The sequence below is a fragment of the Schistocerca cancellata genome, chromosome 9 (assembly GCF_023864275.1).
Source record: "Schistocerca cancellata isolate TAMUIC-IGC-003103 chromosome 9, iqSchCanc2.1, whole genome shotgun sequence".
Taxonomy (NCBI): Eukaryota; Metazoa; Arthropoda; class Insecta; order Orthoptera; family Acrididae; genus Schistocerca; species Schistocerca cancellata.
Window position 1 is genome coordinate 503890157 of NC_064634.1, and position 17704 is coordinate 503907860.

General features: G+C 43.1%; 1 protein-coding gene across 1 annotated transcript in view; it reads left to right on the forward strand.

The window, feature by feature from the left end:
- The window catches only part of LOC126100252 (serine/threonine-protein kinase SIK3-like), a 541515-nt gene that overhangs the window by 411757 nt on the left and 112054 nt on the right, over window positions 1-17704 (forward strand). Inside the window, exons 3-5 of the mRNA XM_049910836.1 lie at window positions 6086-6247; window positions 12922-13046; window positions 16911-17034. Of these exons, the coding sequence (XP_049766793.1) occupies window positions 6086-6247; window positions 12922-13046; window positions 16911-17034 (411 nt within the window). The remainder of the gene's footprint in view (window positions 1-6085; window positions 6248-12921; window positions 13047-16910; window positions 17035-17704) is intronic.

Below are 17704 nucleotides of genomic sequence, written 5' to 3' on the forward strand. Positions count from 1 at the left end.
AAAGGGAAGGGTACCTTTAACTCCCATAAGAAATGAACTGGTAAGTGGACGAGTAATGTAGAAGGTGACGCTGGACAGAGAAAAAGAAATTCGTCATATTGAGTTTGAGAGGAATAGCGTCCGGACACAATGATTGCTTACTCTTTCACTAAGAAGAGAACGCGAATACTCTGCCGCGTTGAAAGTCGGTTTCGACATCAAATACTGCTTAAAGAAAGACTAGTTTGTAAGTCAAGTGTCCATAATGTAAAATGTATCGCCTGTCCTAAATTTTAAACAGTCCAAACGAGCAGATTTTTTTATGTAGCCAATATTCTGACATAGTTTATAATAAAAGAAGTTTTTGTCCTCATTTGAGAAGAAAGAAATAAATAAATACTGAATAAAGTAGAACTCAGATCAACAGTTACATATCAGTCATTATACTCCCGAAGGTTGCCACTGAATATACTCGAAGAGCGTGAAATTTTCACTGTTTGGAATAAATAACAGTATCAGCTGTAAGATTAATACTGTAAAGCGATTATCGAAACAAAACCTTTTTCGAAATATTTCCTAATCTGTTATAATCTCCCGAGCACTTGGAAGATCAATTAAACAGAATAGATAGTGTCTTGAAAAGAGGTTGTAAGATGAATAACAACGAAAGCAAAACAATGTGAATTCGATAGGAGAATTAGATTAAGCAATGCGACAGTAAAACTAGTTGACATCTTTTACAATTTGAGCAGAAATATTACTGTCGATGACAGAAGTAGAGAGGATATAAAATGCAGATTAGGCAATAACAAGAAATGCGCTTCTGTAAAAGAGAAATTAAAAAAAAATGGTTCAAATGACTCTGAGCACTATGGGACTTAACATCTATGGTCATCAGTCCCCTAGAACTTACAACTACTTAAACCTAACTAACCTAAGGGCATCACACAACACCCAGTCATCAAAAGATAAATTTGTTAACATCGACTATACATTTAAGTGTTGTTGTGGTCTTCAGTCCAGGGACTGGTTTGATGCAGCTCTCCATGCTACTCTATCCTGTGCAAGCTTCTTCATCTCCCAGTACTTACTGCAGCCTACATCCTTCTGAATCTGTTTAGTGTATTCATCTCTTGGTCTCCCTCTACGATTTTTACCCTTCACGCTGCCCTCCAATACTAAATTGGTGCGCGACCGCTACGGTCGCAGGTTCGAATCGCGCCTCGGGCATGGATGTGTGTGATGTCCTTAGGTTAGTTAGGTTTAAGTAGTTCTAAGTTCTAGGGGACTGATGACCTCAGATGTTAAGTCCCATAGTGCTCAGAGCCAACTAAATTGGTGATCCCTTGATGCGTCAGGATATGTCCTACAAACCGATCCCTTCTTCTAGTCAAGTTGTGCCATAAATTTCTCTTCTCCCCAGTTATATTCAATACCTCCTCATTATTTATATGATCTACCCATCTAATCTTCAGCATCCTTCTGTAGCACCACACTTCAAAAGCTTCTATTCTCCTTTTGTCTAAACGATTTATTGTCCACGTTTCACTTCCATACATGTCTACACTCCACAGAAATATCTTCAGAAAAGACTTCCTGACATCTAAATCTATACTCGATGTTAACAAATTTTTCTTCTTCAGAAACGCCTTCCTTGCCATTGCCAGTCTACATTTTATATCCTCTCTGCTTCGACCAACATCAGTTATTTTGCTCCCCAAATAGCAAAACTCATTTACTACTTTAAGCGTCTCATTTTCTAATCTAATACCCTCAGCATCACTCGACTTAATTCGACTACATACCATTATCTTCGTTTTGCTTTTGTTGATGTTCATCTTATATCCTCCTTTGAAGACACTGTCCATTCCGTTCAGCTGCTCTTCCAGGTCCTTTGCTGTCTGTGACAGAATTACTATGTCATCGGCGAACCTCAAAGTTTTAATTTCTTCTCCATGGATTTTAATTCCTGATCCAAATTTTTCTTTTGTTTCCTTTATTGCTTGCTCAATATACAGATTGAATAACATCGGGAATAGGCTACAACCCTGTCTCACTCCCTTCCCAACCACTGCTTCCCTTTCATGCCCCTCGAGCCTTATAACTGCCATCTGGTTTCTGTACAAATTGTAAATAGCCTTTCGCTCCCTGTATTTTACCCCTGCCATCTTCAGAATTTGAAAGAGAGTATTCCAGTCAACATTGTCAAAAGCTTTCTCTAAGTCTACAAATGCTAGAAACGTAGGTTTTCCTTTCCTTAATCTTTCTTCTAAGATAAGTCGTAGGGTCAGTATTGCCTCGAGTGTTCCAACATTTCTACGGAATCCAAACTGATCTTCCCCGAGATCGGCTTCTACCAGTTTTTCCATTCGTCTGTAAAGAATTCGCGTTAGTATTTTGCATCCGTGAGTTATTAAACTAATTGTTCGGTAACTTTCACATCTGTCAACAACTGCTTTTGTTGGGATTTGAATTATTATATCCTTCTTGAAGTCTGAGGGTATTTCGCCTATCTCATACATCTTGCTCGACAGATGGTAGAGTTTTGTCAGGACTGGCTCTCCCAAGGCCGTCAGTAGTTCTAATGGAATGTTGTCTACTCCGGGGGCCTTGTTTCGACTCAGGTCTTTCAGTGCTCTGTCAAACTCTTCACGCAGTATCAAATCTCCCATTTCATCTTCATCTACATTTTCTTCCATTTCCATAATTTTGTCCTCAAGAACATTGCCCTTATGTAGACCGCTTATATACTCCTTCCACCATTCTGCTTTCCCTTCTTTGCTTAGAACTGGGTTTCCATCAGAGCTCTTGATATTCATACAAGTGGTTCTCTTTTCTCCAAAGGTCTCTTTAATTTTCGTGTAGGCAGTATCTATCTTACCCCTAGTGAGATAAGCCTCTACATCCTTACATTTGTCCTCTAGCCATCCCTGCTTAGCCATTTTGCACTTCCTGTCGATCTCATTTTTGAGACGTTTGTATTCCTATTTGCCTGTTTCATTCACTGCATTTTTATATTTTCTTCTTTCATCAATTAAATGTAGTATCTCTTCTGTTACTCAAGGATTTCTATTAGCCGTCGTCTTTTTACCTACTTGGTCCTCTGCTGCCTTCACTATTTCATCCCTCAAAGCTACCCATTCTTCTTGTACTGTATTTCTTTTCCTCATTCTTGTCAATCGTTCCCTAAAGCTCTCGCTGAGACTCTCTACCACCTCTGGTTCTGTCACTTTATCCAGGTCCCATCTCCTTAAATTCCCACCTTTTTGCAGTTTCTTTAGTTTTAATCTACAGTTCATAACCAATAGATTGTAGTCAGAGTCCACATCTGCCCCTGGAAATGTCTTACAATTTAAAACCTGGTTCCTAAATCTCTGTCTTACCATTATATAATCTATCTGAAACCTGTCAGTATGTCGAGGCTTCTTCCACGTATACAACATTTAAGTAATATGGAATATTTCCTGGAGGTGTTTGTCTGGAGTGTAGCTTTGTACTGAAATCAAACGTCGACGATAAACATTTTGAACAAGAAGTGAGTAGAAGCTATGGAGATATGCTGCTACAGAAGAATACGGAAGATTCTATGGTTACACCGGATAGCTTTTCGAGGTGGTACGGAATCGGATCATGGCTAAGTTAAATTTGTGACAGAACTTGGCTAAAAGGAGATACGGGTTGACGTGATGCATCCTGGCGCACGAATAAATCGCCATTGTGATAACAGAGATAAGTGTATGTGTGTGTGTGTGGGGGGGGGGGGGGAAAGGTGAGCAAGAGATGACTACGGTAAGCCGCTGCAGCTGGATGTGGGCCTCAGTAGTTTTGCAGAGGTAAAGAGACTTGCACAGGATGCACTGGAGTAGAGTCAAATCAGCCTTTGGATTGAAGACTACAGGCTACACAGCAGCGCATGGTGTCCCTTCTTCCTGTTCTGTTTTTTCAGGTGATTTGCCCAATACTGGCTTTGGGCAGTTCTCTCACACTGGCTCCGATCCAGCCAGCTCGTATTGGCGGTGCGTTGATCTGCTAACCCAGTCTAGTATTCGACATTTTGTTGGTGTATTAATTTTGTTTCGTGATGTACGAAAAACACATTTTACAGATTTTTCGTTTATTACCATGAATGCAACACTAAGCGATTCGCTTTGAAAATAACAAGATGCGCCGGTATAGGGCGGAACCCATGCCGCCGGTTAACGACGGCCAGTCCTAGTATGACTTTCGGGTCGTTCTCCACGCTCGCTTAAGCGAATACTGGGCTGTTCCCCAAATTCTTTGTGCCCGTGGCTCCACAACGGAGAATTTCCAGCACACAGTGTTCAACTCTCTTCGTCGGTTAGTTTTTCTTTTGTGTGCAACATATTAAAATTGTAATTCTTGGTGTATCAGATGTTATGAGTTCCAAGCCATGCTCTAGAGCTCAAACCATTGTATCTCAAAGGACTGATAAACATCTCGTCAAATTGTTTGACAGTCGATTTCTTTGATAACTTAAAGAGAATCACCATTTCAATAGTACGTGCAAAGCACATCTTTTCGTATTACCAATATCATCTTTGATACTACCTGTTACTAGCTAATGTATTGAAATTATCATTACTACAAAGAACCCAACACTCTCGTACCCTGTTTCACAATCATTGACAGGCTTTACCAGACTTTCCTGCGGATTTGATTTCGTAACTTTTTCAGGCTACTCAACAGCCTTTGAATTTTTACCATTGGATGTGAAGGCTCTGGCTGTTGCATGATTCATTTCAATTTTTCCTTTGTTTTTGGCTCCGAATGATCGCATTTGGGACTACATAACTCATTTTCACTCCCTTTCGCCGTCTCTCTCTCTCTCTCTCTCTCTCTCTCTCTCTCTCTCTCTCTCTCTCTCTCTCTGCCGGCCGGAGTGGCCGAGCGGTTCTAGGCTCTACAGTCTGGAACCGCGCGACCGCTACGGTCGCAGGTTCGAATCCTGCCTCGGGCATGGATGTGTGTGCTGTCTTTAGGTTAGTTAGGTTTAAGTAGTTCTAAATTCTAGGGAACTGATGATTCAGATGTTAAGTCCCATAGTGCTCAGAGCCATTTGAACCATTTTCTCCCTCCCTCCCTCCCTCCCTCGCTCCCCCCTTTCCCTTTCCCTTTTTCGCCCTCTGCAACCCTCGCGCGCCCTCTCGCCCTCGGTCCGTTTCTTCTTTCCATTTCTCCGTTGGAGCTCCAAAAGTAAAAACAGTGCTATTGAAAAAGAAGGAACACATTTCCAACATTGATTTGCTTCCAAACTACGAAAGATAGAAACACAATTCCAACGTTCCCAGAACGAGAAGAGTTCAAATTTTTATGCATTCACTGTCAGCACCATGTCTTACACGATAAAATATCAAAACGGTGGGTCATTTCCTGCCACATACGAAGTAGCTGGTCTGTCGTTACCGAATTCACAAGTTCAAAAATGCGATGTCGCAGACTTCCAAAAATGTTCAAATATGTGTGAAATCTTATGCGACTTAACTGCTAAGGTCATCAGTCCCTAAGCTTACATACTACTTAACCTAAATTATCCTAAGGACAAACACACACACACACACGAGGGAGGACTCGAACCTCCGCCGGGACCAGCCGCCCAGTCCTTGACTGCAGCGCCTAAGACCGCACGGCTAATCCCGCGCGACACGCAGACTTTCAACAGTGTCAGGCACAGAGGCTGTTTTACGTAACCTCACAGACAAAAGTCACAAAGTGTGAGGTCTGTTGACCTATAGGCGTTGAAGTTCGTCTTCTGCTCCTCCCAGGTCTCCAGACCTCACACCTTGTGACTTTTAACTGTGGGGCTACGCAAAAAAGCCGCGTTGTATCCCCTCTGCGCCTGACACACTTGTAAGTCTGCGACATCGCATTTTTGAGCCTGTGAATTCAATAATCATAGAATAGCTGCTTCGTTGTGGCAGGAAATGAGCCGCGGTTTTGATATTTGTCGTGTAACACATGGTGCTCACATTACCTGCATGAAAATTTGAACTCGTTTCTATCTTTTGTAGTTTGGAAACAATAAATGTTCCCGCATAATGCTTGGCATATTGTTGCCGGTGTGCTGTGACAGTGTGCCGCGTTGCAGATCACCTGGTGGCGAACGGCAGGATGACGGAGAAGGAGGCGCGGCGCGTCTTCGCGCAGATCGTGGCCGCCGTCAGCTACTGCCACCGGCGGCGGGTCGTGCACCGCGACCTCAAGGCCGAGAACCTGCTGCTCGACCACAACTGCGACATCAAGCTGGCAGGTCAGTCGGCGAGGAACAGCTCCACCCGCTGCGGGGTGCTCGCGTTACATCCGGCTCTGGTCCACCCTCCTGTGCCTCGCCATAGATTAGTACGTGGTCCTCTGTGTCGGCTGCTCGTGAGTTTGCTTGTGTAACGCGAGCCATTGTACAGTTGACTGAAGATAGGATCAACTCGTGTAATGTCACCTCCTGTGTGTAATCGTCGTGATGACAACTCTGGATTATGAAACTTCCTGGCAGATTAAAACTGCGTGCCGGACCGAGACTCGAACTCGGGACCTTTGCCTTTCGCGGGCAAGTGCTCTGCCAACTGAGCTACCCGAGCACGACTCACGACCCGTCCTCACAGCTTTACTTCTGCCCGTACCTCGTCTCCTACTTTCCAGAGCACTTGTCCGCGAAAGGCAAAGGTCCCGAGTTCGAGTCTCGGTCGGGCACACAGTTTAAATCTGCCACGAAGTTTCGTATCAGCGCACACTCCGCTGCAGAGTGAAAACCTCAACTCTGCACTAATCTGCTCAAACAGCTGAATGAACTGTGTATGAGCTTACGAGTCACGAAGCTGGGGTGGACTGGGGTTAAAGCTGCGTGTCGAATTAATGACCGTAAGTATACTAACCTACCGGAGTGTTTAAAGATGTTCAACTCTGTCAACATTAGATTACGTATGTGGATACATAGAGAGGAGGTCCTCAACGATGTACAAAGTGCCATAAAACGAGACTACGAGAGCTGTTCAAAAAGTAAGGTGACTTTTAAAATTGCAACGTACATTCGATTATCGATCATTTTTTGTTATGGTGGTACACATGTATGTTTACAGTTTCAAGTATATACCGTACTTCATTTGTTTTTCACAGATAGAAAGGTTAGACGTGTTTTAGTGTGCTCGGCGATTTTGTATTATTATTATAAAAAATGGAGCAAAGAATTTGCATCAATTTTTGTGTGAAAAAAGGAATCACGTGCTCCAAAACACTTGAAATGTTGACAGTGGCATACTGTGAGTCCGCTCTAAGTAATAAAAAAAAAGTTGCAAGTGGTACAAGCTCTTTCAAGATGGCCGTCAAGATGCCAATGACGAACCTCGCTCTGGACGCCCGAGCACATCAACAACAGATGATAACGTCGAAGCTGTGAAGAAAATTGTTTTGGAAAATCGTCGAATTAACGTAAGAGAAGTTGCTGAGGATGTTACGTATCAGGGGGATCGTGTCATACAATTTTTTCGGATGTTTTTCAGATGAGACATGTGTCCGCGAAGTTTTGGAACAAACTTCTCAATTATGATCAGAAGAACCTTCGCATGAGCATCGCTCAGGAGCTCTTGAATGCCGTCGGTAATGATCCTGATTTGCTCAAAAGGGTCATAACTAGTGACCAAACATGGGCTTACGGTTATGACGTCGAAACCAAAGCCTAACCGTCCCAATGGAAGCATCCCAGAGAGCAAAGACTGAGAAAAGTCAATTACCGTGGCCTTGTGCATCATGAATTTTTGCCTCGAGGTCGTACGGTCAATAAGGAGTATTACCTCGACATTATGCGCCGTTTGCTAGAAGCAATACGCAAAAACGTCCGGAATTGTGGAAAAACAATTCATGGCTTTTGCATCACGACAACGCACTTGCTCATTCATCGTTGCTTGTGAGAGATTTTTTTTGCTCAAAAACAAAACACGAAAATCACGCCTTAGCCACCAAATTCACCGGATTTGGCCCCCCTGCGACTTTTCCTGTTTCCAAAACTGAAGAGCCCTATCAAAGGACGAAGGTTTTCAACGAGTGGGGAAATAAAAACTGCCTCACTGTAAGTACTCAAGGCTGTACCAAAAAGTTCTTATGAGAAGTGCTTCGAGGATTGGAAGAAGCGTTGGAACAAGTATATTGTATCTGTGGAGTATTTCTTTGAAGGGGACAACATCAAAATTGATGAATGAGTAAATATTTTTCATAAAAATATAAAGTCACCTTACTTTTTGAACACACTTCGTATATAAAACATATTTTCAAGAAAAATATGTCTACTCAGGTTCCTTCTACAGATCCTAAGTTAAAATGATCATAATACATGTTACAGAAAACCACAAAAAATCTGAAATATAATTTTATTTCACAGCAAATAACAAATTCGTCTCGAACGTGTAATTGTGCAACACATTAAGGTGAATATGATAATTTTTAGGCTGTTATAGCCATGGACCATGAAAGAAAAATATTAGTTTGTAACACTTATTTATGTTGCAAACAACACTGTACTGCAGATGTGCAGAAATCAGGTTTTACACAACACTTGTGTTATTTGGTATTATTAATAATGTGTACATCAACTGATTCTACTAAGAAATTTGTCAATGGAGTAGCAGTAGTTGCCCACCAGTAAAACATTAAGGCTCCTCTGAAACTGAACTTTATAGCAACTAAACATTTGTGGCTTGTGGTAAGCTATTGAAAATGGTGCTTCTGAACAATAGACGTCTTTTAAAACCAAAATAAGCGACATCAAATATTTATGAAGATTATTCTTGTTTCTAGTATTGATTCTGTGAACGGAGCTGTTGGTTTGAAAAAGAGGTGTTTACGCTATGACAAATTCCAGGAAAGAATAATTGTATTAGGAAACGGTAGTTAGTACCGCAATTCCTTGAACAGGTCTCTGAAATACCAGTTAAATTGCATTACAAGTTTTAGCACGTGGAAAATTTCAGTTTCGCTTGATGAATTACCCCCAAAAAAATAGTCCTATATGATATTCTGGAATGAAAGTAATCAAAATATGCTACCTTTTTATTTTTATATTAAAGTACTTACGTCAGACAAAATCTGTACTGCAAATAGATTGGTTTGGCTGCTTCAGCAGTTCTGTGGTATCCTCCTTACAACTGAAATTATTATCAGTTGGCTGCTTCTTTCCGTGTCAGAATAAAAACTAAAAACACTCCAGTTACAAATACATATAGAATGAAGTTTCTACAAATCAGAGATCAACTGAGCGTGTGACTTACCTTCCTGTGGCTAACGGATTATTCAGGGAAGTGGAAGGGCACCAAGTCACAAATATAACGTAAAATTATATGAATGCGTTATGTCTTATTATGGCCGTATCGGGTATATTTTCTTGGCAGTCAGCAGCTTCGCGCTGCTGCCACCTCTAAACATTCTCATCTGTTCTTTATGTCGTGTTAACCATCCATTGTTCTTCTTTGTACACTACTACTCCTCTCTAACAGGTAAACCCTTTTGTAATGCCGGCCGCAGTGGCCGTGCGGTTAAAGGCGCTGCAGTCTGGAACCGCAAGACCGCTACAGTCGCAGGTTCGAATCCTGCGTCGGGCATGGATGTTTGTGACGTCCTTAGGTTAGTTAGGTTTAACTAGTTCTAAGTTCTAGGGGACTAATGACCTCAGCAGTTGAGTCCCATAGTGCTCAGAGCCATTTGAGCCTTTTGTAATACGATACCTCATTTGCTTTCTCCACCACACACTAGTCGCGTTTAACATATCTTCCCAGATTAAATGCGTATTACGCGCTTTTCTCATAGCTTGGTTTATTATATCAGTACATTTCGTAGATATTAATAAGTGCAGGTAATAGATATTTACGTGTTCTGCAGTTCTCATCAGTATTACCTTCAAAGAGTTGCTAGCAAAACAAAAATCAATAGGGGAACAATTCATAAGATGCAGTACATAAGAAATGAAGCGATAGTAAAGAAAAACGAATAAGGTAGCCATTCACGCGTTGCTGGTAGATGTGTGGTGCATCCGCACATATAACAGTGTTGAGGCGTTATTAGATTTTTGAGTTACCATACTTTATCTACACTGAGGTGACAAAAGTCATGGGATAGTTATATGCAGATATACAGAAGGCGGTAGTGTCGCCTAGACATTGTATGGGTTGGCGAAACTGTCATTTGTAATCGAGTGATTCATGTGAAAAGGTTCCGATGTGACTGCGGCCGCACGACGCAATTAACAGACTTTGAACACGGAATCGTTGTTGGAGCTAGACGCACGGGACATCGCATTTCGGAAATCGTCAGCAATTCAATATTCCGAGATCGATAGTGTCAAGAGTGTGCCGAGAATACCAAATTTCAGGCATTTTCTCACACCGCGGACAACGCAGTGGCCGACGGCCTTCAGTTAACGAATGAGAGTAGCGGCGTTTGAGTTGACTTGTCTGTGCTAACACCAGTGTGGGGCGTACGACGAACGTATGCTTTCGAATAGTGCGGCGAAATTTGGTGCTAACGGAATAAGGCAGCAGACGACCGGCGCGAATGCTTTTGCTAACAGCACGACGACGGCTGCAGTGCCACTCCTGAGATGGTAACCATGCCGGTTGGTTCCTTGACGACTCGAAAACTGTGTCCTGGTCAGATTCAATTGGTAAGAGCTGATGGTAGCACGGTGTTTCGCAGACCCGCACAAAACCGTGGGACCAGGTTGTCAACAGGGCACAGTGGAAGCTGGTGGTGGCTCCATAATGGTGTGGGCTGTGTTTATGTGGAATGGACTGGGCCCTCTGGTCCAGCTGCACCGATCACTGAGTGGAAATGGTTACGTTCGGCTACTTGGAGGCCATTTGTAGCCATTCGTGGAATTTATGTTCTCACGCAACGATGCCATGTAACCGGGACACAGTCGTTCGCGATTGGTTTGAAGAACATTCTGGACAATTCGAGCGAACGGTTTGGCCACCCACATCGCCCGATATGAATCCCACCTACCATTTATAGGACATAATGGAGACGTCAGTTCGTAAACAACGGCCTGCGCCGGTAACACATTCGCAATTACGGGCGGCTGTACAGGCAGCGTAGGTCAGTATTTCTGCAGGGGGCTTCCAGGGACTCGCTGGGCCCATGTCACGGGGAGCTGCGGCACTGCGCCGGGCGAAAGGAGCTCCGACGCCACAATAGCAGGTGTCCCGTGATTTGCGTCGCCTCGCTGTAGTTTAAGTGCTCTGTCTCTGACACCGCGTGTGGCTGTGACAACAACTAGGAGAGGGCAGTGCCTCGAGACCTAGTAGAGTCGCCGTTGTGTCTTCGCACTTTGCATCAATTAGCTGCTGGGGAACGATTCTCTTTCATGACTTTTGTATATTGTTTTCATTGCCTCGTTTCGATTGTTGTAATGTAAAACCCTTGAATAAAATCTTACTGTTCAGTTGCCCAGTATTTCATTTATAACCATGTAACAAACTTAATGCTGACTCACCGTCTCGTTTACCTTCACACGCACCAACAACACAATCACCACAAAGAATAATGGCTGGCCTTCATGAAAAGTGCCCCTTGCCCTAACCCGAGCGCTCCACGTGCCCCATTGCATAAACTCAATATTTAAAAGAAAAAAAGTGGTATGGTGCGAGCAGCATTCGTGCACTCAGGGTTCCGTACAAACTTAATTATGTGTACAGACAGTTCATCCATTCCGGAAGTCGAGGATTTTGACTGTTTTGATTATTGCCATTTACACTGGCATGATATCGGTCCCAGGAATCCAAAGAATTTCGAGAAAGTTTAAATTTCAAGTTTGAAGTCGTATAACAAATCACAAAATAAATATTTTTTTCGTTTCATATGATTAGAAAGCAAAAATTTTCTGATTTTTTTTTTTTCATTCAAAAATTGTACCGTGGAACGTTTCTTCTTACCAAATTTCATGATTCCACATCAAGGGGAAGTACCCTATAGGTTTTAATGACTGAATTTGTGAACATCAAAATACGTGACATAAATGACAGTTTCTTTTGATTGCACTCAGTTAGAAGCTTAACATTTTTTCATTACCGAAGGGCTATGGACATCAGTATCTGACTTAAATTTTAGCTTTGTTCGTGTACCCGTTTCAGAGAAAAAAGGGTACTTAACAACCGGATGGACAGACACAGTGATTTAACAAATGGCAATTATTTTTTCGTGTGATATAATTATAAATTCGAAATTTTCTGATTTTTTTCCCTGTACTTGTACATTGTACAGTGAAATCTTGCATCTAGCCAAATTTCATGATTCTACGTCAACGGGGAGTACCCTGTAAGTTTTGATGAGTGAGTTAGTGAGTATCAAGTAAATGGCCGTATCTTTTGATTGCACCGACTTGGAAGCTAACGTTTATTATACCGCCAAGGGCCCATAGACCTTCAGTTGAACACACACACACACACACACACACACACACACACACACATACAACAAAGTGATCCATTTTTACCGATTGAGGTCCGGAACCTTAAAAATTAGGAAAGCTCCCAGAATATAAGTCAGAAACTTGCAGGACATCGGCACCTGTCCATTTGGGACAAGGTGCGGCTCAGAATATTATATACTGCTGTCAATTTCTCTTCATTGTTAAGCTGACTAGAATATGGCTAGGCCACTCATTTTTCACTTGTTCTAATTCTTCTTTCATTGTGCTCATCTAATACCAAGTAAGAAGTACCCTAGAGCGCCTCGTAGTCAACAGCTATTGCGCTTGTCTCGGTGACCTCCAGTCGACAGTACGATACAGCGAGTGGACTTTGTGCTAGAGTTGCAGTGCTTATTCTCGGTGTCCGGTGGGACTGATTGGTGGCGGCATTATGAGCCCGCGCTCCGCTTTGCTCTGGCCGAGGTGTGAGCGCGCGCAGCTCTCGCCTGTGACACTGACTCGTGGTCTGCTTTCAGACTTCGGCTTCAGCAACCACTACCAGCCCGGCCAGCTGTTGTCCACGTGGTGCGGCAGCCCCCCTTACGCTGCCCCCGAGCTCTTCGAGGGCCGCAAATATGACGGACCCAAGACTGACATATGGGTAAGTACGTTCTTGTTGTTGGTAGCAGATGTCGACAGATTGCTTGTGCTCACAACCTGGTCCCTCACGCCACAGTACTGAGGTCCCTGCTGACTATCACTCCTGTCTAGAAGAGACTTATTTCTTCTCGCGCTTCAGTCTGGAACCGCGTGACCGCTACGGTCGCAGGTTCGAATCCTGCCTCGGGCAATGATGTGTGTGATGTCCTTAGGTTAGTTAGGTTTAAGTAGTTCTAAGTTCTAGGGGACTGATGACCACAGATGTTAAGTCCCATAGTGCTCAGAGCCATTTTGAAAACATCAAATCTACGACATCACTGAAGCTGGAAAAAGATCCTGCAAGAATGGGATCAACGACGACTGAAGAGAATCGTTCAACGTGACTCAAGTGCGATCCTTCCGCTAATTGCTTCACATTTCAGTGTTGGCCATCAACATGGCCGGACGAGTCTCGTTTCAAATTGTATCGAGCAGACGGACTTGTACGGGTATGGAGGCAACCTCATGAATCCATGGACCCTGGATGTCAGCAGGGGACTGTTCAAGCTGGTGGAGGCTCTGTAATGGAGTGGGACGCGTGCAGTTCGAGTGATATGGGATCCCTTATATGTCTACTTACGACTCTGTCAGATGACACGTTTGGAAGCATCCTGTCTGATCACCTGCATCCATTCAGACGGACAATTCCAGCAGGATAATGCGACACCCCACACCTCCAGAATTGCTACAGAGTGGCTCCAGGAACACTCCTCTGAGTTTAAACACTTTTGCTGGCCACCAAACTCCCCAGACATGAACATTATTGATCATATCTGGGATGCCCTGCAACGTGCTGTTCGAAAGAGATGTCCATCCCCTCGTACTCTTACGGATTTGTGGGCAGCCCTGCAGTATCCGTGGTGTTAGTTTACTCCAGCACTATTTCAGACATTAGTCGAGTCGATGCCACGTCACGTTCTGGCACTTCTGTGCGCTCGCGGGGCCCGTATACTATATCAGGCAGGTGTGCCAGTTTCTTTCGCTTTGCAGTGTACTACCTTTCATTTGTGCTTACCGCTGCTATTACCTGACAGATTTATTATCTTTTTATTTGATTGAACATGACATATTTTGTATTTACTGGGGCAATATGAAACGATCACTCGCTGCTAGAGAAAAACTTTCGTCTTTGGTAAAAAATACAGCTACTGTCCATTACAGCCCCCTTTTAGGTAATTCCTCTTTATACATGTTTCTCCAACGAGCAGATTCCATTCGCAAAATATATTCTGAAACATGTAAAAATACCTGTCGGTGGATACCTCTTCATCAGACTGAAAACATTGTCCATACACAAATTTCTGCAAATGTATGAATGAGCGAGGGTAGAGGGTGCAGATCTGTGCACAACAAATGATGCTTGAAATCCTCCAGTTTTCCCTTTGCCTAACTATCTGACAAATTATGATTTTTTCCCTTTCGGTCTTCCCCTCTCCCACACCTTTTCCCTCATCCACACGGAACTAAGTATAGGAAGAGCAGATTCCAGGCTGAGATTCATTGGAAGAATCTTAAGGAAACATAATTCATCCACTAAAGGAGTGGTGTACTCCTTCCACTGATTCGTGTTTATTGCTTGTGGGTCTGAGACCATACTGGTAGTATTAACAGAGGAGATATAACAAAGAGTGAGATATTCTGTTACTGGATAATTACTGTAAGTCAGTGCAGTAGGGCTACGAGGATCTTCAAGAAATTTCATTTGCACACTCTGCAAGAGAGGCAGACTGCGTCATGGACAGGTTGACTGTTAAAACTCTGAGACTGTACTTTCTGGCAAGAGTCGGGAAATGTGGTTCATCTGTAAAAGTGACTGCACATAGGACACTAGTGCAACTCATTCTTGAGTACTGTTCGATTGTTTGTGATCCGTACTAGGTCGACTTAAAGGAAGATAATAAACCAAATTCAGAGGAAGTTTCTAGATTTGTTTCCAGTAGGCTTGATTAACACACAAGTATTACACAGATGATTCAGTAACTCAAATGGGAATCCGTGGAGGGAAGGCGACATTCTTTTCGAGGAAGTCTGTTGAGAAAATGAAGGCCTGTGTTTGTTTCTTAACAGACTAAAGTGACGTATTGTACTGCGCCAATGATGTCTGGGGTTCTGTCTTCAAAGAGGTGCCCGCCCCCAGTAGCTGAACGGTCAGTGTGACGGATTCTCAATCCTCTGGGTCCGGGCTCCGTTCCCGGCTGGGTCTGGGAATTTTCTCCGACCAGGGACTGGGTGTTGTGCTGTCCTCATCATCATCCTATCATCCTCACCAACTGCAGGTCACTGAAGTGGTGTCAAATTGAAGACCGGCACCCGGCGAATGGCCTGCCCGGCTGGGGGCTCTAGCCGTACGATTAAATAAAAAATCAAAGAGGCACTGAAGTAAGAGTACATGACAATCTTACCAATTGGGACAGCAGTTTCCAGTGGAGCCCTGCAAGAGAATTGGTGTTAGCAAAAATAAGGTCAGGAGCATTATGGCATAAAACAGATATGCGGCATTGAGACTGAGCATCCAGACCTCCCCCCCTTTCCGTGCCACTGTTGTCTCCCCACCCCCTACCCCACCCTAACCTTCAACCCTCACTGCCTGTGACACCTCTTCCAGAAGCACGGAATTGGCCACTCATTGCACACCCAACGGAGCAGTCTGTGGTCCAGCAGCTATAAACGTACAAACTGGATGCAAACCCAACACTTCGCCTTAAGATGGTGAGTAGTAAATTTGACTAAACATTTTGACAGCACGACACCACAACACAGCCCTAGAAGATTTCATCAAAGTAACTTGTTTTTGGGCTCTGATGGCAAGCAAATATGATTCATAACTTGCTAACATGCGTAAAGGGTACTGAAAAGTTCTACAAGTGGGACATCTGATGGGCATATCAAGTGCTGACATGCTTCTGTGGAGAGAAGACTTACATCTACATGCATTTGCTGTAATGCCTGTTGTTGTGGCACACAGAAGGGTGGCATTTTTTTGCCATAGCTCTCCGAAGGCGGGGGGGGAGGGGGGGGGGAGAGAGAGAGAGAGAGAGAGAGAGAGAGAGAGAGAGAGAGAGAGAGAGAGAGCTTGTTTAGTTGGTGTGATAGCAATGTTCAACAAAGTCCATTGGCAGACACTGCAAGAGAAGTGCTGTGCATCATATAGAAGTTTTATGTTGGAATTCTGGAAGCCCACATTGATTGCAGCAAGAGTTGGGGAACATACTACTTCCTCCCAAATACACCACACGAAATGATCACCGCAAAATAATAAGAGAACTACTTTGACACAAGTGTTCTGCATCCAGACTATTAGCAGAGCTCTAGAAGTTTAATTTAAGTGATGTGTCAATTGTATGTTATATTTATTACTGTGACATGCAGTATAATGATCATTGCTGTTGGAGAGAAAACCAGCTTGTCTCCAAACTTAAGCTATGTTGGATCTCTGGAGAACTAACTGTCTGTATCCACTAAACTGCAGACATTGTACTAACTTACTACAGTTAGTGAATTTCAGAAAGTGTTGTTTTTGTGATGACTGCAGAGAGGAGAATTACTTGTTCCAATAACATTATTCACACATTCATTCATTCAGACTACTTAATTACTTTGTATATTTTCTGCACTGACATCACAATGTCCCCATATCTGGGGGTTGGCTGTATGTATGATGTTCCCAAGAGTTCTATAGGTATACTTAAAGTACTTATTCCTTGCAGGTTAACGTGATTGCAGTAAGATAGTGATATGTCTACTTAGGCCATGCTTTGCTTTTTTCCATTATCATGTTAACTGTTGAAGATTTTGTCCTGTTGACTTACTGTGCGTTCTGCTGCAGAGCCTCGGGGTTGTCCTGTACGTGCTGGTCTGTGGAGCCCTCCCATTTGATGGCCGCACACTGCAGTCTCTCCGTACAAGGGTTATCTCTGGCAAATTTCGGATTCCATTTTTTATGAGTGCAGGTATGTATCTTTTCTTACAAGATTTTGACGTTTCCCAGTAACGTGTTTACTCTTGCTTGCAAGAAACCTCTGGATGTCTTCACAGAATATTATCTTTCATACAGAAAGGTTAGGCTGCTGTATGGCTGAATTTTTCCGTATGTGTCCTTTACCCTGTAATTTGTGCCCAGAGCCAATTTTAAAATTTGATAAAATGTCCGGAATTTTGATTCATATTAATTCAAAGATAAATTGTGCAACAAATTTTCAGCATAGCATCCAACATTGGCAAAACTGAATCGTGCAATAAGCAATTGTTAAAGTCTGTGTGCAGCATTATGGCCCCTGGCTCTAGTGTTACAATTATTAAGTGCCGTCAGGTTTTTGCTGTAGCTGGACACTGCTGACATTAGTGATATGCTTAATTTAATTTTGTATTTATTACTACAAATAAGTACTGTATTTGAATGTGAATGTTTCTACAATGCACTTTTTTGAAACCTTGTAACTAGTGTGTGTAATTGGTGCCACAGTAGGTGATCGTTAAGAAGTGGGGAATGAGCCTGTAATGTCATTGCTGAGCAAAATGGTGCAAATGCTTTCCCCTGCAACACTCCTCTCCCAGCAATGATCTGCAGTCTGTTTTTCCGTGCTCTACCTGCATCCCCTGATGTAAGGTTTTGTAAAGTTG